This window comes from Chelon labrosus (genome assembly GCF_963514085.1).
Source record: "Chelon labrosus genome assembly, chromosome: 17".
Classification (NCBI taxonomy): Eukaryota; Metazoa; Chordata; class Actinopteri; order Mugiliformes; family Mugilidae; genus Chelon; species Chelon labrosus.
In genome coordinates this window covers 9,800,926-9,823,383 of record NC_140350.1, presented here as the reverse complement: position 1 = coordinate 9,823,383, position 22,458 = coordinate 9,800,926, and the positions used below count along the sequence as shown (strand labels likewise).

General features: G+C 43.7%; 2 protein-coding genes across 2 annotated transcripts in view; both read left to right on the top strand.

The window, feature by feature from the left end:
• Positions 1-702, top strand: part of LOC311502734 (rho GTPase-activating protein 32-like) — a 35,174-nt gene extending 34,472 nt beyond the window's left edge. The window contains exon 10 of the mRNA XM_084565091.1: positions 518-702. Within this exon, the coding sequence (XP_084421217.1) occupies positions 518-648 (131 nt within the window). The 3' untranslated portion in view covers positions 649-702. The remainder of the gene's footprint in view (positions 1-517) is intronic.
• A 99-nt stretch (positions 703-801) lies between these two features.
• Positions 802-22,028, top strand: arhgap32b (Rho GTPase activating protein 32b). The gene is made up of 13 exons (XM_084565090.1): positions 802-1,195; positions 10,281-10,430; positions 12,514-12,616; positions 13,208-13,352; positions 13,965-14,047; positions 14,406-14,513; positions 14,763-14,908; positions 14,993-15,194; positions 15,566-15,711; positions 15,820-15,894; positions 16,048-16,875; positions 17,168-17,811; positions 17,938-22,028. Exons 1-13 carry the CDS (start codon positions 1,111-1,113, stop codon positions 20,269-20,271), a joined length of 5,049 nt encoding a protein of 1,682 aa, XP_084421216.1. The 5' UTR covers positions 802-1,110; the 3' UTR covers positions 20,272-22,028.
• The last annotated feature ends 430 nt before the right edge of the window (positions 22,029-22,458 follow it).

Below are 22,458 nucleotides of genomic sequence, written 5' to 3'. Positions count from 1 at the left end.
CTACGCCCCTGCTTCTGAGCAATGCTTGAATGTTTTTGGTTTTTCTTTGTTTGTTTGATTTTTGCATGTATCCTTCCTTGTCGGTCTGTTATGCATGTGTTTCATTGCAGAATATCTGCAGGCCAAGTACGTCAATAGGCAGTTAAAAGATTTTTTTTTTTTTTCCTGAGCTGCAGATTTCTATTAATCATTTGTTTTGATTACTCCTTCAGCTCATAGTTTTTGGGTTAACCAAAGTCTGTTTAGTGTTCTAATGCGTGCAGATGCCTCGTGGTCAGTAATATTAGCTGAACTGCTAATGAGCTGATCCTGGATCAAGTTCATTATCAGCTGCTGAGTAAATAACTAAATCGAATGCTGTTTAAATTGCCTGTGTATTTGTCAGAACTTGCATTGTTTGCTGTCCACTCCCTCGATGCACCATTAACTCTGTTGTTGTCTCACTGCACAGGGATGTACAGTTTTGTTAGCATGTGTCTTGATATGTTGCATTTGACTGTGACCCCCTCTGCTTTAGCCTCCCCCTGCTCTGGCCTGCAGCCTGCTTCTTGGAGTCTCTTCCCTCCCTGTGCGTGTTGGTATTTACACTTCACCTGCCTGCCGGCTCACCCCACTCTCACTCAAACACACAACCATTTGCACTTTTAAACAGTTTTTTGAGGATTTATAGCTATGGTCCTTAGGATTTCGGGTCTTGTTTTTTTTTAACCAGCATTATGGCAGTTTAGAGTAAACGGTGAGACTACAATTGGTGACATAAAAGTACATACAAATACTGAATTATGTTGTGCATAGGTAGAAGATTTGAATCTGTCCAGAATGGCGGACCCTGCCACAAACAATGAAAACTACAAAATGACAACATTTTTTGAAATCATAAGGATTATAACTTTAATTTTTGAGATAGGACCATGTGTTCATTTGATTAATTCCAAGTTTCTTACATTATACTTCAGAAACATTTTCACTGTTTAAGTACCATATCCTCACTGTTCCATAGTACACAATTGCTCTGTTCTCTAACTTGAAGTGCTTCTCTCCCTCTGCCGATTCTCTCATGTCTTCATCATCCATCCATCCAAATGTCTCTTGGTCCATCTGTCCATCGGAATGCATGCAGACTTGGAGATGGAGAGTGTAATACAGGACAATGCATGGGTGGCCGACCCGCTAAACCACTACAGCCTAAGTTCAGGTAGACACAGACGCCTCGGTGTGTTGCCCCGCCACCCCCTAACCAAAAAAACTAACTCCTCGCCCCCGTGTGATGTGTTTGCACTGTGTAACTCTAATATAGCTCGTCGGCGTACTTGTCACTGTAGATTTAATTTGGGAGGAGCTTCACTCTTCACCCAGAAAAACAAATGTCGTGCACTTTTCCGTGTTGCCTGGGAAGAGGAGGACCTTTCACAACCTCACACTTTGTCCTGTCTGTGACTTTTAACACATCTGGTTGTACAGTAGCACCAAAGCATGTGTGACACAGCGGTGTGGTAATAAGTTTTTCCAGTGGTTATGTTGAAACTTGATTTCACTTGAATTGTTTTAAACTCTGTTTCAAACCTCTAAGTCTTTATTTGAAAGTTCTTTTTATACTGTTTTCTTTTTGCATGCCATTAGTCTGAAAAGACAAAAAAATACTGTATATAAATCTGAATAGATATAGAGGGGAACAATGTAACTCCACTTTTCAATGCATTTCAAAAGAGAACAATCTTATCCCTCCAACCCCCCGTCCTTTAATCCATTGTTGTCCCTCAAGGTGTATGCAAATGACTTCAGGGGTGAGCCAGGTTACTACAGCATTACTCAAAGCTGCTGAATGTACCCTGTGTCTGGATGAGGGCCAGCTGTGTTTGTGTGTGTCTGTTTGGTCGAAGCTGAAAGGCCATGGCAGGGGTGCTGTGGTGCTAGGTCTCGACCGGCCTTGATTTATTTAATCCTTTTACAATGAGGGGGCCTGTAAACCCATCCATTGAGCTTTAAGCTTTGTCCCGCAACAGTAAGAATCTCTGTCTCCCTCTCCATGGTGACTGAAAGAGCACATTCCTGCAGGGAACCACACAGCACTGGAAAAATATGCTTGCTCTGCTTAGATCCACCAATAACCTTTGCTGCTTCCCAGTAAAATAATGGAAACTGTTAACATGCTGCACTGCTCCACTTAAAATCAAGGCCATACAAGCTAGTAGCTATTAGCTCTTCTGCCCATGTGCTTGTGTTGTGTTGCAGTGGAGGCTGTGATCAGAGTTCGCTTCCGTTCCAGTATAAATAGACCCTTTTATTGATGAGGTTAGTTGTCAGTTGAAAATAAAGAATAATAAACTTTTGATAAATAAGTACAGTCAGGCTTCTTTCCTCCCCAGACAGCTCAGGAGACCTACCAGTTACTGACCCAGATGTAGAGCCCCCACCCCCCACCTCTGTTCCACTCCTCAGTGCAGGTCTTCGTCATGTCTGGGGACCAGTGATTTGGGCAGCTGTGAGCATATGTGAGCCAAGACAGCTGTTTATGTGAGGCAGATGGGAAGGAAAATGGCGAGAGAATGTGTGAGACAGAGTGAGATTTGTCCTCCGGTTCCCCAGGATCTCAGATCATTTCCTGGTACTGTGAAACTATGCACAATCCCTTGTGTAACGTGTCGCACTGGAGTTTCAATAAGACACTTTTACTGTAGACTGCACCTTTGTTTTGCGGCTGGCTGCTTTTGATTACATCTTAACAACTCTGGCTATGTAATAAATGGGAGTGTGTGTGAAGCAGAGCGATAACGCAAATTTACACTTCAGCACCCTTCAGTGGACTGGGACACATTTCCTGGTAAATATCTGCAGTTGCGTTACACTTATCTACATTGGATCATTATGGTGATCCACATCGGCGCCTCGTTACTGAAACAAATTTCTCATATTAGCTGTGTTGTTGCAAAACATACAGGCATTGAAGCTGCAGCAGGTGGGAATTCCTATTTACTGCAGTGTTTATGTTTTTGACAGCATGCCGTGCTGCTCTTGTACATTGAACTTGGCATTCAGCTGTGATATACATTTCCTCCTCCTTTCCGTATCCCAGGAACATGCTAAATACCAGCTGCTAGATAATTAATTTAACACAAACCTTTCATCCTGTTTATCTGTTTAAGATATCAGGGCAGGAACTCACGACTTTCTGCCAACAGGGTCAAGACACAGCAACTTTTTTAACTTTTCTAATATTTTTGACTTGAGTGAATAGTGAAATGAATATGATTTTGAGGTTTAGTATCAATCAGATGCTTAAATGTATGAATGAGTAATCAGAAATCTTAAAGTCTTAAAGTCTTAGTCTTGATGTGTGTATAAATACTAACAGTATTCGGACAGACAGATACAGGCCCTAAAGACATTAAATGAAATGTAACATCTCTTTATCCATCTAAAAGCTTTAAACTGTCTTCTCTCACCTTCACCGCTTCTGTAGCTTCTGCTTTCTACCTTTGTAATACAGCATAGGAGACGGTGTTTTACTGTCTGCAGTCATTACTTGTCCCAAAGGTCAACTCTGTTTGCAGTTTTACCGTCTCTTCCTTGTCCGTGACAGCCAAACTGCTTCTCCCTGCTCCGACAGTGACACCAAAATTGAATTAATTTGATTTGATTTTGAAGTACAAAGCCTTGAATATACTGTATATATAGTGGACAATTTGATTTAGAGGAGAGAAAACTTCAAACTGAGTGACCCTTGTTTATTTAACCCCATGGTATCTCTCAGGGCTCCTCCTCGTGATTACTTGAGGAAGAAGCTGTTGTTAGTTGTAGGTTTCACGCTGTACTTTCGTTGGAGAGAATTTCACCTTGTTACTGTACATGCTTGCTGTGGGGGATAGTGTTGGGGACATAGATACAGTATGAACTGCGCAGCACAGAAGAAAACCTGTTCCAGCTGAACTTAGTTTGACTTTCACAGTAATCTTCTACCGTGTGAGAAGTTAAGGATGGATGCTACTACGGGAGAAACTATTTTAAATAGACAAGCATTACATACAAATGGAAGATGGACAGTGGTAGAAGACCTGCATTCATTCAACTATTAGCAATGTGTAAGAATTAAAAAGGATACGGAAAATGGCCCTTACACGCTAAATTGTTAATACGGATGAATTAATGTGATGTACAGTATATTGATTTATATTTGACCTTAATTTAGTATGGCTTTAAACAGTTATTGAAATAAAATCATCTAGGAAGTTAAGAGAGAAAGTCACTTTCACAGAGACATCTGAATCAGAATGTAATATGGTAGTGTAAGTGTAAGCCAGTCACATAGGTAAAACAAATGTCTCACTGTAAATTGTATATGTGAAGAAGTGTACAGTAGCATGAAATATTTAAACTATGCTCAAAGTACTTGAACAAAAGTACTGCAGCCAGAGCCAGATCAAGCTGAAAGGATCACATGCAGTGGAAGAGTCTGACCACCATCTTGTGACTCTGTCCCAGCAACTAATTAGTCTGACTTTATTTTGACTCAGCATGTCTGCGTAAGGACTAGGCTAGTTAATGAATTAATAAGAACACGGGCCCTTCAGGGGGGAGAACTGACCTAAAGTCAGCATCAGGCTACCTACACATTGTTTAAGCCAGGCTGAACCAGTTTGACGGTGGTTGACCAGATTCTGTCTTGTCTGGGAGGTCGTTGACATGAGGAGAGGTTGTGGGAGGTTAGGTCAGGGGGAGGAAAATAATAACGGATAGGAAATGTGACATTACTTCCGTTTTATTTTTATTTTTAACCTGTATGCAACTGATAGGCAGTAGGGATGTGTACAAGCACGTGGTCTTCCTGTAAGAGTGCAGCTGAAGTAACTTAATATTTCGTCACAGGGATTTACAGCCTCTGACCTTAAACATGGGAGCAATCTGAGACCTAAACGTGGATTGTGTTTCTTATTATTGACCATTGTTATTGAGTTAAATAGACAGTTGGCTTTAATATATCAGAAAATAGTTCTTTAGTGTCTTTTGCTCTTGCCATATTTGCTTCAGTAGGACTCAGAGTGGGAGAAACAGCCGGTAATGGCCATATTTCCGGGAGCGCTTGAATGCAGCACTGTAGTAACCAATAGCGAGGCGGAGCTGTGTGGATAGTCGATGACCGAGCGGAGGAAAGTCTGCGGCGCTACTTCGGTCTGTTGATCGGTCTGTCTGAGGTTTGAACTTGCGTTGCAAAGTTAAATAGACGAGAGTTCCCGTTGCTTTTTTTTTCAAAGACGTATACGGTTTGTGAAAGGAAAAGAGAACTTTTTTATTTTTTTTTTAATCCTATCTTAAAGCCTTAAGGCAAGGTCCAGCGATATGGAGCTGAGGTAAGAAATGTGTTTGAAGTTTGGGAAGTTAAGATTTTGTCTCGGCAGCCGACGGATGTTCTTTTAGTGGACATCTTGTGCGGTGACTAAAAGATAGGAGTGACTGAAGGGGATTTCTGGCTCTTAGAGATGTAGGGAAACGCACTGCTCTTTCCCAGAATGACTCGTTTATCCAGTTTCTTTCCCCTCACACGTATTTAGTAACTTGATGATACTCATACATTTTTATTTAGCATATGAAATGTATAATTGTCAACTAATGTTATATATAAAATCTCCAGAACGACGTTTTGTGTCTAAACATTTAAATGTGTTGTTTATAACATGTACATTTTCTCTTTTTTGAAACATTAGTCAAATATAGAGAGGCAGCAGAAACACAGCATTCAGTGAAAGTCAGTCCAGTTCATGATCTCTGGAATTTGATCATAGCCTACACCAGCTAAGCAAAGTCTAATGAAACCTAAATCCTTCTTCGTGGAAGCTTATTCATTCGTTTTCGATGACACTGATCGTTCTACCTTGTGGTTATTATTGAAGTGGCTGTAGGTGAACTGGACTGCATTAGATAATACATCCTAAGGTGACATATGATGTGGTGATCTCTAATATAAGCCTAACAGATGCGGTCAGCCTTGTGATGATGTCAGCGATACAGAAAAGTACATGAGCTGTTGGACTGAATAGCTTGTCATTGCACAGGTGTTTGAATATTTGCCATTCCGAAAAGCAAATAGAGAAGATCACAGACGGGACTGATCAGACGTCACCCGACGGCGCTTTTATTCACTGAGAGATAGAACTATGAGGCATTTTGCTCCTGCTGTCTTTCCACACTTGGCCTCCTCTGTCAAAACAGAGGTCCTTATCAGTCGTGGTGGCTGCCATTTAATAGGCAGACACTGCTCTGTTGTTTACACGCTGAACAGCCTTCCAGAGACACCAACAGGACACTTGTTAATGGGTGTAAACACAGTGTCTTCCTCTGTTATGTTCTGCTAGTATATTAAGTAATGAAAACTTCCCTGTGGTAGTTGCCTCTCAATGGGAAAATGGTCTTCTTTTTCACTGGCACACATCAGAAATCTTTACTGTTCAGAGTTGGCCTGTGAGTTGAGACAGTTTGAAAGACTACTCGAGACTAAAGACATACACTGAAAAGATTTTATATGACTGCAGCTGTATTGGCACTGTTGACTTGGAAAACTGCAGACATCCACATACAAACGCGTGATTTTTCTCAGAAAGATTTAATTATAGTTTGAGGGCATGTAGTGAAAGGAGAACAGAGAAACAGTGGGAGGCAGTTTGAATTTCCCGCTCCGTCCGTGTGTGTGTGTGTTACTTTTGAGTCTCGAGGGGGTGCTTGCTGAAGTGAAAAGGCTGCGATGAGAGCATTGTAAAGTCCCAAAGATCCGCGACCACGCCTTCCGTGGTTGTGTATTCAGGGAACATTGACAGGCACAGTTGTTGTATCAGATGTCTGCTGATTTGCTCTAGTGGTGTCACTGCTCTTCTTTAGGAAGGGGTGACGCTGTGTTGTGTAGCTGAAAGTGGAATTTTCCTTTAATCTGTAAAGGGCTCCCAGTTACCTGAAAAGAAAGAGAAAATCGGTTTTAGGTTGGAGCAGGGAAAGCAGACTTTTGCTCACGTTCTGATCATCGTATACCAGCTTATTTCTGAGCCCTCTGTGTCCAGCGTTGTCCTATCTGGGTTTTATCGATTTTATATGCAAAAAAACAGGCATGGCTCTCATTTCCCTGGATAAGGTCACCCTTGCCCCTGCTTTAGAGAAAAAAAAAAAAAAAAGTTACATAGGACAGAACTTCATTCAGGCCAGCTTGACAAGAAGCAGATGCTCTGACATCACTGAGTATGGAAGCAAAAAATGTCACGCTTGGGCTGTATTAATAAATGGCAACTCATAATATAAGTACTTTGTTAGTGTATTCTGGCTGTTCTGTGTATGGTGCAGATATTTATATGGTGCGTGCCTTAAGAAGACGTGTTTCTTACATTCAGCCACGTTGACCTCTTACATGCGGTGTTGTGAGTCGCGGAACATTTTGAGCTTCCAATTTGGAATGTTCACATTGAAAATTCTGACCTTCAGCGTGAATCAAATTCAGCGTAAAGGTCCGGATAACTGCCCCAAACTATAAACCTCATAATTAATGTCACAGTAGGCACTTATTAAGCCTCTGTCAGTCCCACTAGCAGTAAACTAAAAGCCTTTCACCCAGCTGGGTAGTGCAGCAGTGAGTGAGTCAGAGGCAGCGTCAGTGCTGAGCATGCTCGGCCTTCAGGCTGTCATCTGCTTTGACAGTAAGCAGATGGGAGTCACTGTCCATCCTCTGGAGAGTCATGCTTGTCATTGCACTCCTCTTCCTCCTGTCTTGCAGTCAGTCTGGGTTTCTAAATGAAAGCGACGTGTCGGCGTAAGGCAACACATTTGCACAGTCAGTCCTCCTCCTCCCCCACATGATACCGAGGGCCCTTTGTGATGCCTCTACAGTAACTAAACAAAGCTGCCTCAGCGGTTTTGTGTACGGATACAGCAGTGCAGAAGGAATTTCTCCCTGAGGGGTGTATCGTAGCCTCCTCTGTTCCCTGAATTGGAATGACTGCTCTTGTTTGTGGATGCTGGTGCAGATGTCAGCTGTTGATTCAAGATTAATCGTGCTGCTTCATTAATGTGACTCATAAATATTTAGGTTTCAAATGTTTGTCTCAGACATGATTTATCTACTATGAGGTGGTCATTGCCAATAGCAAAAGAAGGATTTTAGATGTTTCAGTTTTAGATTTAAAAATCTGAAATGACAAAATGCCCAATGTGACATATTTGCTTTAAAAGAGCAAACACAAATGAATGTAACTGCTACAGTATATCTGAAACAGATTCTCATTCTATTGTCCCGGGTGCACTGTTCAATTAACTTGGCAAATAAACTTTCCCTTCCCATCAGCTCTTAAGTTTTGCTGTGGTCTTGGTGTTTGTGTTCTAAATATACACAGTGGTCTGTCAGTTCAATCTGCTGCGTACAGTTTTCCTCCATAGTGTATATTTAGCATGCAAAACAGGCAACCACTCATTCATTTTAACTTTACTATGCTGTGTGTCTCTATAGTGATCCTAGTGTCATCAATTCTGGAAAATCATGGCTAAAAGAGGAGCAAGGCGCTGCCTCGACGCTTCCATTGTGTTTCGTGTTATCTTCCAAACACGCAATGCAGCTTTAGCGTTCTTTAACTCGGCTTGTTTTGTTTTGGGAGATTTAGTTTGCTAAGCAGTGGCCTACTTTCAATCAGTCGAAGCGGAGTTCAGCCAGAGAGAAGCTGCATGTCTCAAAAAGATTTGTCATTTATGTGTTTGAATTCCTACTTTAAATTGCAACGTGCGCTTTTATTGCTCGAAGTCTTGGGCAGGTAAAATAAACATGATGTCAAGTCAGTGAAACACGCGAGGCGAGTGGAGGGGTTGCGATCGTGACTGTGTTTAGAACCCGTTAAAGGAATGTGTCCTGGAATACAAATACAAAGCTGATGCTACACAGCAGTTTTTCCACTCCAGACGGAAGACGTTGGTGTGAAAGATTAAGCAAAGTTCCAGATGTTGTGCAGCTGAAAGTAGAAAGTAGATGTTGAGCAGATAGGAGAGGTAATAGATGTTTTTCATTGCTGTCCTCACTTGTAAACTTTCAGTAAATGTTTCTGACATTGTTGGTTTGTTTGTATTGTTCCTTCCTGAGCAACACCGTGTGTGCCGTCAGTTTAAACGTGTCAGGGTTCAGCAACATGCACAATGTGGCCTCCTGGTTTTCAGCAAGGAAGTAGGACGGGCAGAATAGTGAGAAGAGACGTTGGTCAAACTTGGTGTGAAGTGTGAATGAGACCTGAGATGGAAAGGTCTACACTGAAGCAGTGACTTGATTAGAGGGCTGACATTTCACATCAGCAAGAAAACAGAGAAGAAAAAAGAAGAGGCAGGATATCATTTAATTCTCTGGCTTAAGTCATAAGCTTGACAATGCAGCGTACATATAAAAGAGTAGGGCAACGGATGCTGCTTTGAGAGTTTCAAAGAATTCATCTGGAAAATATTTTGTAAATATCAGCTTCGGCTAAGGAAGTTTGGGGTTAAGATGGTTAGTTTTCCACCAGGCAGTATTTTTATTTAATATTTACCCTGACATTTGAGTACTTAACAGAAAGCAGCAATGCACCACAGTTAGTTTTCAGCGATCTTTATGTTTCACCGACTGTGACAGAGGGGGAAAAAATTGAACTCACTGCTCAGAACTCTGTGCTTCATGAACTTCATGTGCACAGCTGGGTCCAGTAAACTGACCCCAGAGTACAAAAACACTGCAAAATGCTGCTACTGTCATATTACGAGGGACGGTATGTGATTTTGAGTGAAGTTTTTTTTTTTTTTTTTTGAACAAATGTCTGAAGTGGAGCCCGCTGAATTGTTCCCTTCTTCAAAAAATGCGGATTGTTTGATGAGAGCTTTTCCACATTTCTGCAAAGCAGAGAAAACAACTGGTGTGTAGTTTAAGGATTATGTCCTTTCCCAGACATAGTATCTGATTAACGCCGACCGGGCTTTTTGAGGTCTGTTCATTTTTTTGTCTTGCTTTGAAGGGGAGCAGAGGATACTGGTATTGGATGTGGAGGATTCCTTTGTAGTTGCCTGGGAGGTGGTATTAAAGAACGAAGCTTTTGCTTCAAGGAAACTACACATGCATAAAAGACAGGTTTGCATTAGAATGAAACTGAAATGCACAATGGGATAACGCTGAGCAGTTTGTCTGGGGTTTCACTCTAGTGCATGGATAGATCTTGCGTGAAATCTGAGCCAGTGTCGAGTCTTTACTTACCGCAGCTCCTGAGATCTAAGATGTGTCCTTCCTTCCTACCCTCACGCCTCAGTATCTAAGAAGCACGGGAAGCTGATCACCTTCTTGCGGTCCTTCATGAAGTCCAGGCCGACCAAGCAGAAGCTGAAGCAGCGTGGCATCCTCCGGGAGAGGGTGTTCGGCTGTGACCTCGGAGAACACCTCCTCAACTCTGGACATGATGGTGAGTGACACACACACGCAGACACACCTGTGATCACTGCCACTGTCCAACTAGTATTTTGTGTCTGCAGGCATGTATATGATGGATGTGGGTCATGTGGGTTGACTATGATCTTTTAACTGTAGTATTTCCTGGTTCCATGCTCTATCAGATTTTCTTAAATTTTCAAACAGTGGCCACAAACTTTATTTACAGTGAATTCTGCAGATATCTATCATAATGACTACTTCATTCATCTCTAACTGCTCTGCTGTTAGTCATTTTAACAGCAATAATGTTTCCCAACCTTTAAATGAATAATGTCACAAATGTCATTCATTCATCAGATTAAATCAAATGTATTTATTCTCTTCCCCTGTGACATGTGAGCTAATAGCTGGTAGAAGGCAGTCACAATAAACCCCCTCAGAGCAAATATCCACATTATGGCACACGTGTGCACCAGCTTGGTCAGTTCTTTCCGAATGTAACTAAGATGTTTGCTGGGGTAAAGTCCATACCCACATTTATCCGCCGCAGACAGATCGATTTTCTGATCTCTCTGTAGCCTGGTGTCTGGCAGGTGAGCTAATGTGAAGGTGACAAGAGTAGAGGGGGATAATGCTGTCCTGATTACACTGTAACATCAGCTTAATGATGCTACTCAGCTGTTGAGCTCTGATCAATAACTTCATTTCGGTTCACGTTGACACCGGCTTGAAACCTCATTTGTTCATGTTAATGGGTCGTATTCTGCATGTGGACATGAAGGGTTCTCATCTTGCCAGTCATTAGCTCACATGGTCACAGTGAGTCAACAAGCTTGCTCATGGATTGGTGTTGGGTGTTTTATGGGGGAGGGAGCAGTCGATCCTTGAGCTCTGTAAACCTTGCCTTGGCCTTTACATGGAAAGATAAGACACTCTGTCACACTGCGCCGGGTCAAATGGTCAAGAGGTTTACTTGTTAGAAACAAAAGATAAAACTCTTCTTAAGAAGCGATATTGTTTAATTGCCGCTAACTCTGTGATCTCTTTTGTGTTATGAAAGAATTCACCACGGCCCAAACTGAATCTTCTCCGGAAACAGTCATTATAAAAAAAAAGACATATATAAAAAAAATGTAATTATTACTGAATTAGTGCCACTGCAGCATTCAGTTTTGGTATCATAGTCAGGCAATCAGATTATTTTTAGTACGTGTTAGGACTGTCGTCGATTTATTTTAACAATTTTGTAAGGTGACCTTGAGTGTCCTGAAAGTGGGCTGTACAATCCACGAGCAAAGATGCTAGAAAACTTTGTTGACTCAGTATAAAACTCATCTCTGAATGTTGTTGTTTAGTCAAGATTTTGAGAGGAAGAATTTTAGGTGTGTGTCCAACACTGACTTCACATTCGGACATAACTAAGAGAGCGTCATAACAAAAATCTTCCCACATTAAGAACTTGGAGAGGATTCATCCACCCTCTGCTTGAGAATGCCAACTAGTCTCCTCAAATCTGGCCTCATTTTCTCATTGGCTATGTGTGGAATTTGTCTGAACAGCTGCTCCGGCGAGTGTCCCAATCTTTGTCATCCTCTGAATGATGTGTGAGCTGTGGGAGGCCTGGGAACCTCCTTTTGCACACACACACAGATAAATAACATGTCTCTGTGATTCATGGTTGCTGAAGGAGAATGAAGAAGCTCCGTGTTTTTCTGAGGTTTTTCTTTTTTTGTCCGTCCATCTCTTAACGCACAATAACTGGCTCGGCGCTTTGAAGCTGAGTGTATGTGACTGCCTGCCACATACGCAGACAAACAACATGTAATCTCACTATTTGGCTCATCCAGAAAACTGCATCGAGGTAGAAAATGGCCCCAAGTAAAGAAATATAAATTCTATTCATATGCACTTTATAGGGTTCAAATAGTTCCACCCTCAGCTTAAATGTGGTTTTCAATTAGAAGTAGCTACAAATATTCACACTCTGTGTTCTTCCTGAGTCTATGCAGGTATATGTACTCAAACTTCAACTTGTGTTCTTGACCCTGTAGCGCTCAGCAAAAGCTGGACAAATATTGACTGGAAAGGTATGACCCTTTTTTTTCTGTTGCCAGTGCCCCAGGTCCTCAAGAGTTGCACCGAGTTCATCGAGAAGCATGGCGTGGTGGACGGCATTTACCGCCTCTCTGGAATTGCTTCTAATATCCAGAAGTTGCGGTAAGGAGACGCGTGCTGACCGGCGAACACAGATTTGAGCAGAATTTTAATCAAGCACTTTAGGATCTCCATGCTGCTTCCACAGAAGCGTCTCCTGTAATAGGAGCAGCCCACACATCTAATCCTGACACTGCACTCATCCAAGAGCTGGCAACATATAACTTCCGTTGCAGATGAATTATTACATCTGTAAAAGAGAGAATGACTGAGTGTAACAGTTGTACCCCGTCAACAGAACTCTTACAACAGCTGTTGCTCATGAAAAACTGTGTATGGTGGACATATTAGGAAGCGTCGTATTTGTTCTGCCATGCTTGAGTGTAGATGACCCTGCTCCAAACTGTAATTTCCACTTTTACAGTTTGATTATCCAGCGTCCAGATTAGATTATTACCAGCTTTGATTTAACTAGGAACAGAAGTTGGATTTTGGGGAAGCAACAACTTCTCTTTTTCAAAAACACTACCAAAGTGTAACTTGATTTTTTCTTTCATGTGCAGATCCATCCAGCTACAGCGTAGTCATTTTTAAATGACGGTTTCTTCATACTTAGTTTGTTGACTTGGTTTTGCCTTCTTTCTCTTCCATCAGGCACGAGTTTGACTCGGAGCAGATACCAGACTTGACCAAAGATGTTTACATCCAGGACATCCACTGTGTTGGCTCCCTGTGTAAGCTGTACTTCAGAGAGCTGCCCAACCCCCTGCTCACCTACCAGCTGTACGAGAAATTCTCTGTAAGCAAAGCTCTGGCAGGGCTACAACACTTCTCACACACCAGTTTCTGACACTAATGTGTGGATAGAAAAGTGCTTACTAATACAGCAAGTTTTGGTTTGTCGGTGCTCCTGCGTTTTAAGAATTCCCCGAAGTGATTTCTTAATCCCAGAGTACACAGATTGGGTGTGCCTCACGGTACCGACTTCAAATTTGTTCTTGGTTTTGACATAAAAATAAATCATCTTCCTCTGATTTGTCTTATATGAATTCTTCAGATTCATCTTACAGTTATGAGCCACAGACACCCCTAAAACCATAGCATTGTACTTGACACGCCCTGTCATTACAAATGCAGCAAACCACTCTCTCTGTGACTTGGAATAAAAACCTTCTCCAAGCACAACAGAGCTGTCCCTGAGGATGAAGTAAATGTTTGCTGGTTGTTATGGCAGCTTAGGAAAGGAGGAGGGGGGCTTTGTGGCTGCAGACTGATGTCCCCTTTGAGCTCCTTGTTGCAGCATGAACCTGGGATGACAGGAGAATGAGCTTAATGTTGATACACTGGTACATATCACTATTTATCTCCCTCTCTCTATCTCCCCATCTCTTGCTTTGTGTTCACTCTGAAGGAGGCTGTATCAGCAGCAACAGACGAAGAACGACTCATCAAAATCCATGACGTCATCCAGCAGCTTCCTCCGCCGCATTACAGGTCTGTGTAGAGACACGCTGCCCCCATTTGGCAAGAAGTGGAACGGCCAAGTTCCAGATGTATTGTGCATTCACCTCAGTTGTGTGCGTCTGTTAGTGTTAAAATCAAGACTTTACGTAACGCTTCGCTGCACTGAATGCAATCATTTAACATCTCCCAGCCGACCTTTGCGTTGCCAATGATGAATTGAATTTCCCATCCCTTGTGAAAGCATACAAAAACGATTTTTCATGGATTTCAGCACATATTGTGAAACGCGGATTCTCTGAAGAAGTAGTTCTATAATGACCATTAGTTTGCACAACACTGGTGGGAGTCAGTTAAATCTCATTGTGTTAATATTTTTTTTTTTTGCTAGGACCCTGGAGTTCCTCATGAGGCACCTTTCCCGCCTGGCAGCATTCAGCTATATCACCAACATGCACAGTAAGAATCTGGCCATCGTCTGGGCGCCCAACCTGCTCAGGTGAGATGTTATCCTGCTCTGTAGAATGTATGTTTTTCCATTGTGATGGACTGTAAATCATCACCTGAAAGCAATCTTCACATTTGCAATAGGTTTCAGGTTTCTTGTAATTTGTTAACATTACTTTATTGGACATTATTTTAGCAACAGACAGTGGCTTAAAAGATATTTATTTAAACGAAAATCATGGAGATTGCCATTTCAGTCAAACTCATTCTTCCTTTTTCACTGTCATTTCTCTCGAAACAGATCGAAACAGATTGAATCTGCGTGCTTCAGTGGCACCGCAGCATTCATGGAAGTCCGAATCCAGTCAGTAGTGGTGGAGTTCATCCTCAACCACGTCGATGTGCTATTCAGCTCTAAACTCAGCTCTCTAATAAGAGAAGGAGCAGGTATACACAGGCATCAGACCGCTGTGAACACACTGTCAGCTACTTAGATGTAATTCATTCATCCCCTATTCTCCACATCACCAGGTCACAACTCTTTGTCGCGGCCCAAGTCCCTGCTGGTTTCGTCACCCTCCACAAAACTTCTGAGTCTGGAGGAGGCGCAGGCCAGGACACAGGCTCAGATCAACTCTCCAGTCACTGAAGACAGCAAATACATCGAGGTTGGAGAAGGTCCAGCCGCCCTCCAGGGCAAGTTCCACACCGTCATTGAATTTCCTACTGAAAGGTTTGTTGACTTGTCTTCCGTTCATTTGTTGATTATTTCTTACCAAATAATAATAATATTATTAAATATTAAATGCATATTAGATGCATTTATTTTACTTTAAGCAGATACTGTAGATATTGTTGCAGCAACAGGCAGTTGGATTGAAATAAAAATCCTGGAATGTGTCGCCCTCTGCTGGAGTCATTTAGAAATATCATAGGCTGATTCTTGTCTGTGAAGGTGATCTGACGTTAGACTCTCAGAGCTTAATAAGGAATTCAAAGCAGATCAGTTCGACTACTTAGCCCCTTCTCCAAGGATCTGTAATTAATATTTCAAGTTCATGAAACTAACTGACAGCCTTTTTGTCCATCTTTTTTTAATCACAGGAAGAGGCCTCCTGTTAAATCCAAGAAGTCTCCCGTGGGTAGTTGGCGTTCTTTCTTCAACTTGGGCAAGTCCTCCTCCATGTCCAAGCGAAAACTGCACCGCAACCCCAGTGAGCCCAGTGAGCTAAAGGCCATGGCTCTCGCTGGTAAGTCCATGTTCCACAGCAAAATTAAGCAACCTAGGCTTTTCCACAGAAAGGGGCCTTAATTGAAAACGACTGTGCTGATACTGATACATGTTTGCTGTGTTTCAGGAGGCAGAGGAGACACGGCAACGTTAAGGTCAGCCAAAAGTGAAGAGTCACTGAGTTCCCTGCACAATGTTGAAGGTAAATGTTTGTGTCCTCCATTTTTCTATGAGCAGGCATTATGTGCTTAACCAGTCAGTGCTGCTTATACCAGATTCCAAATGCTCTTTCCATGGTGTTGCCTATTCTTGTACAAAAGACTGTATTTCTGAAAATGTTCTTTTCCTCCATCAGGGGAGTCCAAGGTGTATCGTCCCCGGCGGCCACGCTCAAGCAGCGATGCTCTGTCAGCCTCCTTTAACGGTGAGCTACTGGAAAGCCGGCAGCACTGCAACTCCTACGATAACCTTGATGGCACAGAGGACAGCGAAGGAGACGATGGGCCCATCTGTGTTCCTGCGCTCATCTCACCTCCCCGCTCAGCAGGGGAAGATGTGGACCTCAGCCCTCCAGACATTGGCATGGCCTCCTTGGACTTTGACCCCATGTCTTTCCAGTGCAGTCTCCCCGATACCTCGTATGCCTTCCCCCTAGATGACTCGCCTGCCGGTGCTGAGGGCTCCACGTTAAAGAGGAGTCCCGGCAGTGTCTGTGGCAAGGCCAATGGCTCTGACTTCATCTCTGCCTCCTTCTTGGGCAGCGTGACCTCGCCCTTGTTGTCCACAGACTACAGCCGTGCTGGAGAGAAGGTGGAAAGCAAGAAAATGACCACTTCCTATTCTTACACTGATAAACCCACACAGGCTGTGTCACCCATTAAATGTGGAAAGGCTGCCAGTTTGACACCTTTTGTCACTTCAGAGCTTTTCTCTGCAGAAATGCCTGACAAGAATACAGATGGACGGGCTGTCTCGCGGCCATTATCTCCTCCTTCGATACCCAAGGACACTCCTCCCCTGATGGGCAGCGTGCTGCTGAGGGCAGCTGAGCCGTCTCTAAGTGAAGCTTTTCAAATGGAACTGCACTCTAAGCTGGCAGCCTTTGACAGTGTGGACAGTCAGGAGCTGAAGGGAGAGGACAATGTACAGCAGGGACCATCTGCCAGCAGTCAAGACCACCAAGGTATGGGACAGAGAATTACCTCTTTAAATGTAGCTTTTGGCATATCTCTACCTTGCCACTGTTTTGTTATCTTGTAGTTTAAAGATAAGATGATATGATTGTATTTGTTCTTGGTTTAGTGTGTTAGGTTTGCATGGATTCTATTTCTTCTTATTATACCTAAGCACTATGCTTAACTTTCCTCTTTCCCACTCTCAAAGCACCTTAAAACCTACCTGCCTGCTGCCACCATCACCTACTTGCTTATTCAATCGCCAACTATAGATCCCTTGTGTTTTTGTGTTCCTGCTAGGAGTCGTAGCTTCGGACTCTTCGAAGGACCTCACCCCTCGTTCCCTCAGCTCCACAGTGCCCGCTTCTACCCTTCCTCCCCCTCCCCCTCCTAAAAACGCTGCCCGCATGTTGGCCCTGGCCCTCGCTGAGTCTGCCCAGCAGGTCTCCAGTCAGTCCCAGCCCTGGTCCTCTGAGACCCCCACACCTCTGCAGGCACATGAGGCCTCTAACTTTCAGGATTTGCCACATCCTGTGGTCCCACGTTTCCAGACATCCTCTGAGGAGGGAGCAGGGAGAGGCAGTTCCCCACCACCAAATACCACTACTACGACTGTTATCGCAGCTTCTTCTTATCAAACTACTTCCAGTCCTGCGATCAGACAGCAGCCCCTAGAATTAACCAGCATGAAGTTATCAGACGGTGCCAAGGCCTCTACAGTTCAAGCTGGAATACAGCTAGAAAAAGACTCCACCCCACCAGATACTCCACTTTGCAAGAGCACCCCACTCTCCAGTTCAACCAAACTTACTTCTCCGACCAGGAAAAGTCCAGAAAGGCAGCATTCTGTCACGGGACAGGTTTCCATTCAAACAAGCTCATCCAGTACCACTCCAGCCACCACCCCTAGTGATAGCTGCAAAGACACTGGATCTATTCTTGAGGTAAATGTCAGTTTTATATATAGATTGGTAAATTTAAGGTCAACATATTTTTATATTGCGCATGAATCAATCTGATGTGTGTGTGAGGTCTGTGAAGCTTTTCTCACACTTTTTTGCTTTTTCCAGGTCAGACCAGAAGAGACTGCACCACCCCCAGTCCTTCCCAAACCATCGGAGCAGCCACTTCCCATAATTCAGAAGCCGAAAAGGCAGGCCGTTTCATTGCCCCAACACCAAACACAAACTCAGCGGAGCCAAGCTCAGATACAGCCTCATCTCCCAACACAGCCTACGCCAGAGACCCAGCCTCATCCTCTGCCTCATCCTCTGCCTCATCCTCTGCCTCATCCTCTGTCTCAACCTCACCCGCAATCCCAGCCACAACCTCACCCGCAAACCCAGCCGCAATCCCAGCCTCAGCCCCAGCCTCAACCCCACCACTCAAAGGCCAGCGCAAGAGTGGCACCCACCTCTGCTGAGCCGGTTGAGAAGCCCTGGGAAGCCATTAAACCGGTACAGCCCTGTACTGAGTCTGCAAAATATCATGACTCCTATGGACCCAAACCTCCAGCCCCTCCAGCCCCTCCTGTCCGCACCATGGAAAGCAAATTGGCCACAGCTGCACTCAGCCAAAGTGAAGCCTCCTACCATATCCTGGGTGAAGCCCCTGGGCCTGGCCATCTGGAGGATGCTCTCCCTCACCCTCCTTCTCCTCGGAAATCTTCCATGCACCAGCCTGCCTACCTGTACCATGCTAAAGGAGAACCAGTCTTAATTGAACCTCCAGGAGCTGCATACTACCACCAGAGACCTGTTCTTGTGGGCCCACAGTCCGTTCCCCACCACTACCGACCAGACAGCATCCCCCCACACTCCTATGTGTCCAAGTCTGAGCCACAGATACCTTACAGTGCCCGAGTAGATAACAGATACAGCACTTTAGGCCCCAGGTCGTACCACCACTCCATAAAGTCTAGAGGGAACCCCCGCAGTGTGTATGTATCTCCTGGGCCAGGGCATCCGGGATATAGCCATGACAGAACCCACGGCTATCCCACCATCCGCAGAGTGCATTCACTCCATGTTCCTTCCACTATTCGCTCTGTACCCATCCAAAGGACTGAAGTACCTCCTGATGACGACATGTTCTTCTACCACCGACCGGTGTATCAGTGCAAAGCCTACCAGCAGCCTCCGCAGCAGTCCTCACAAGCCGACTACCACGTCACCCAGCTGCAGCCTTACTTTGAGAACGGACGCGTCCAATATCGCTACAGTCCATACTCTGGTTCAAGCCCTCTGGAGGCACCGTTCTATGACATTGACCCTTACGGCACGATCAGAGTCCGTCATATTCACTCCTATAGCGGTCGAGATCCTGGAGCCGTCTCTGGCCGACCGGGTGGAAAGGCTACAGGGTATCACTACCTCGCAAGGCACGTTCTCCCACCTGGGAAGGAGCACAGCTTTGTGAGTAGGGACATGCCCCCCAGCCATGGGGCCAAGGATGCCGGTGCTTACCTTGCTTGGGATGCAGAGGAGTCAGAAAGGCTCCGCATGCACTCCATCCGCAGGGAGAGCAGGGCCAGACTGAAGATTAAAGGCCCTGTCCTCTCTCAGTATGACAATGTCGGCTTGTTCACTCCAGCTGACATATCAGGCTATGAAACCCTGCACCTGCGTAGTAAATCTGACCCAGGCAAAGCTGTGCTGGTAACAGCTGAGGGCAAAGAGGGACATTACCTTTCCAGACACATGGTGTCAGACCCTGATGTCCTCATGTACATGGAAACTGACAAGCACGTCCAGGGCAGCATAGTGGGTGACCAGTCGGATGGGCTTTCTAAGCAAAGCAGTTCCAAGAAATGCCAGTCATCTCACTCCATTCCTGCCACTCTGAGCCACAATCTCTCCCATCAGCAGGAGAGCAGCCGACACGAGGCCAAGTATGAGACTGGAGACGACAAGCTCGGTGGAGACAGCAGCAGGTCTAAACACTGGCAGCAGGAGTATCCCAACAAGAAGAACTTCCAACCGCGTTACGAGGGCCCTGATTCTGACCACCACCAGAGTAAAGTAAAAACATCAAGCAGCTACCACAGTACTGATGACCAGCCATCCGCCCCCAGGGAACAGCTTGCCCGCTCTAAACCGGAGCGATCACACAGCATCCGAGAGCAGCAGCACTACAGCCAGGGCAAACCGGACCTAGACAGAGACTATTCCCATCAGAAACACAGCACTAAACCAGTACAGTCCCACTATGATAACTTGGACGATTACCACCCAGTACCTCAGCCTCAGGCCCCTGTTCAAAAACGTGGAGGCTCCAGCTCCTACCCCCCAGCCCCAGGATTCACAGTGAACAACAGAGCGTACTCCACAGCACTGGGCCAGGGAGCCTACATCCAGACTGACCTGGCCATGCAGAGGCCGGAGACAGAGATACGTACAGAATAAGACATTTTTTTTGGGGGGAGGGGTTATCTTTAGCTGTATAGAAGAAAGACTCTGTTGAGCTTTGGTTAAGCAGCCTCTGCAGGACAGTGGACTGTTGTATCATCAATATTTTTGCTTCTCTGTATTTTTAATGAATTGTAAAGAATATTGTAAGACTTTTTACCAAAAGTCCTGAATGTACCTGAAGTCATTGTCCATGAGGTCATGTTATTGTGATTGATTGAGACATTACCGAGTCATAAATGTAAATGAAGTGAAAGACATAAGGTACTTTTAACAGGAACCACAAAAATATATATACTATATATATATACATATATGTGTATATATATATATACAAATAGAATCACTAGTAAAAAGGGATTTTTAGTTGTATTTGTTTTTGTTAGGTATGGCGCTGGGTACGAGCATCAGCTGGGACTAAGGTTTGCATTTTAGAAATGCATGCACTCTCTATCTCTAACAGAACAGTTCTGTGTACATCTCTATCCATTGTGTTTTCCCTGGAAGTTACAGCACAAGAATACAGGAGAATACATGTAGATCATCACACCTTCCTCCTGCTAATACATACATGAGAAGGCAGCGGTACAGTGTGTCCATGTTTGTTTTGCAAAGGTGTGAGGACTGATAAGGAGCCGCAATGGGTAACTTTTAGTTAATATAGTGGTCATCAGTATCTTCTTTTGTCTGTGACCGTGCCATTTTTATGTAACTTTGCTACGAACAGATTGCAGTGACTTCTCATGGAATGTGTTGGTACGTGTCTGATCTTCATTGGAAGAGGGACCAAAACGACTTGGCACAGCTCTTGCACATATGGAATAACTATAGAAAGGTGGATGAATGCCTGTTGTAGAGTCAGAAGTGTAACAGGTTATTTTTATTTCCTTTTTTACATCAAATCCATGGTATTTTCATAAACTGGACTAACTGAATAAAGCTGAAAACTACGTGGTCTAAAAAAAAAATGTGGTGAAGAACATGTTGCCGCTGCTTTGTTGAAAAGACAACTCGGTGATAAGCCTTAAATTTTGTTCCTGCAGACCATATTTTGTTTACTGTCATTGTCCATTGTCATAATGCACAAACATTGTCTAGATTTAAGATCACTTTCGATGATTCATGACCGTTTATTTCACTGGGGTTATTTAGTTTAGGATGGCCTCGTTGGTTCTGAGTTTAAATCAATTAGGGAGGGAAATCCTTGACAAAATCTTTTGTCAAGGGTATCTGGGGTCTTTTTTTTCCAGGCTGGAAATAAATACATAGTACATTAATCTGGTATTATACTACATGCCCTTCTGGGTCACAATGAATGGATTACAATGTTTAAATCCAGGTTGTACTCTGTAACTGTTGAATTCTATATCGCTTGCAGGTTTTGCTCCTCTTGCCTTATCTAAAGCCTCTACCCTTTCAGATGGGGCATTGAAGTAAGGCACTGTGTACTTGAATGTGAAAACACTCTTGTCTCAAACTAGAGGTATCTAAAGTCAGATATGAAATAAAATTGTTCAGGAATAGCTAGGTTCTGTGGCTTTTAATATATTAATATGCATGATGTTTTAATACACCTCTGCTTGGTTCTTATTTGATTATTTGATTAAGAGGAGGGACAACAACGCTGACATCAAACTCTACTGAAAGGGTGTCATCCAGCTGCGAAGGAGGTTTAAAAGTTTTGTCCTGAATCAAAGATCTTCTCGTAAAGTTATCCTAAATCATTACTGACATCACCCTAGAGCAATGAGGTCCCAAAGTGCTGCTGAAAATAAAATGCTTAAACTTAAAAGAGCCTTATTCTGCTCGGACTGCCTATTATTTATCGACCACGGGAATGTATACTGAAAAATTTTTGCGTTTCAATTACAGTTACATCATGGGATCAAACATCCTTTATAAAACATTTGAATCTAGAATTTGCATGAAAATTGGCACCATCATCCAATGGAAACATGAACTACTGCTGATGCAAAGTCTGCTAACGTCGTCCATGGTGTCCCCCAGGGTTCAGTGCTTGGTCCCCTTCTCTTTATCCAGCAGACACTACCTCTTGGTCAGATAATACAACACCCATCTGAGCTTCTTAAAGACCCTCTCTGTTGCCATCTGAGCCATTTTTATACTTGCCTAAAATATATGAAAACTAGATAAACACATTTTTCTAAACTCAAGTGCAATAAA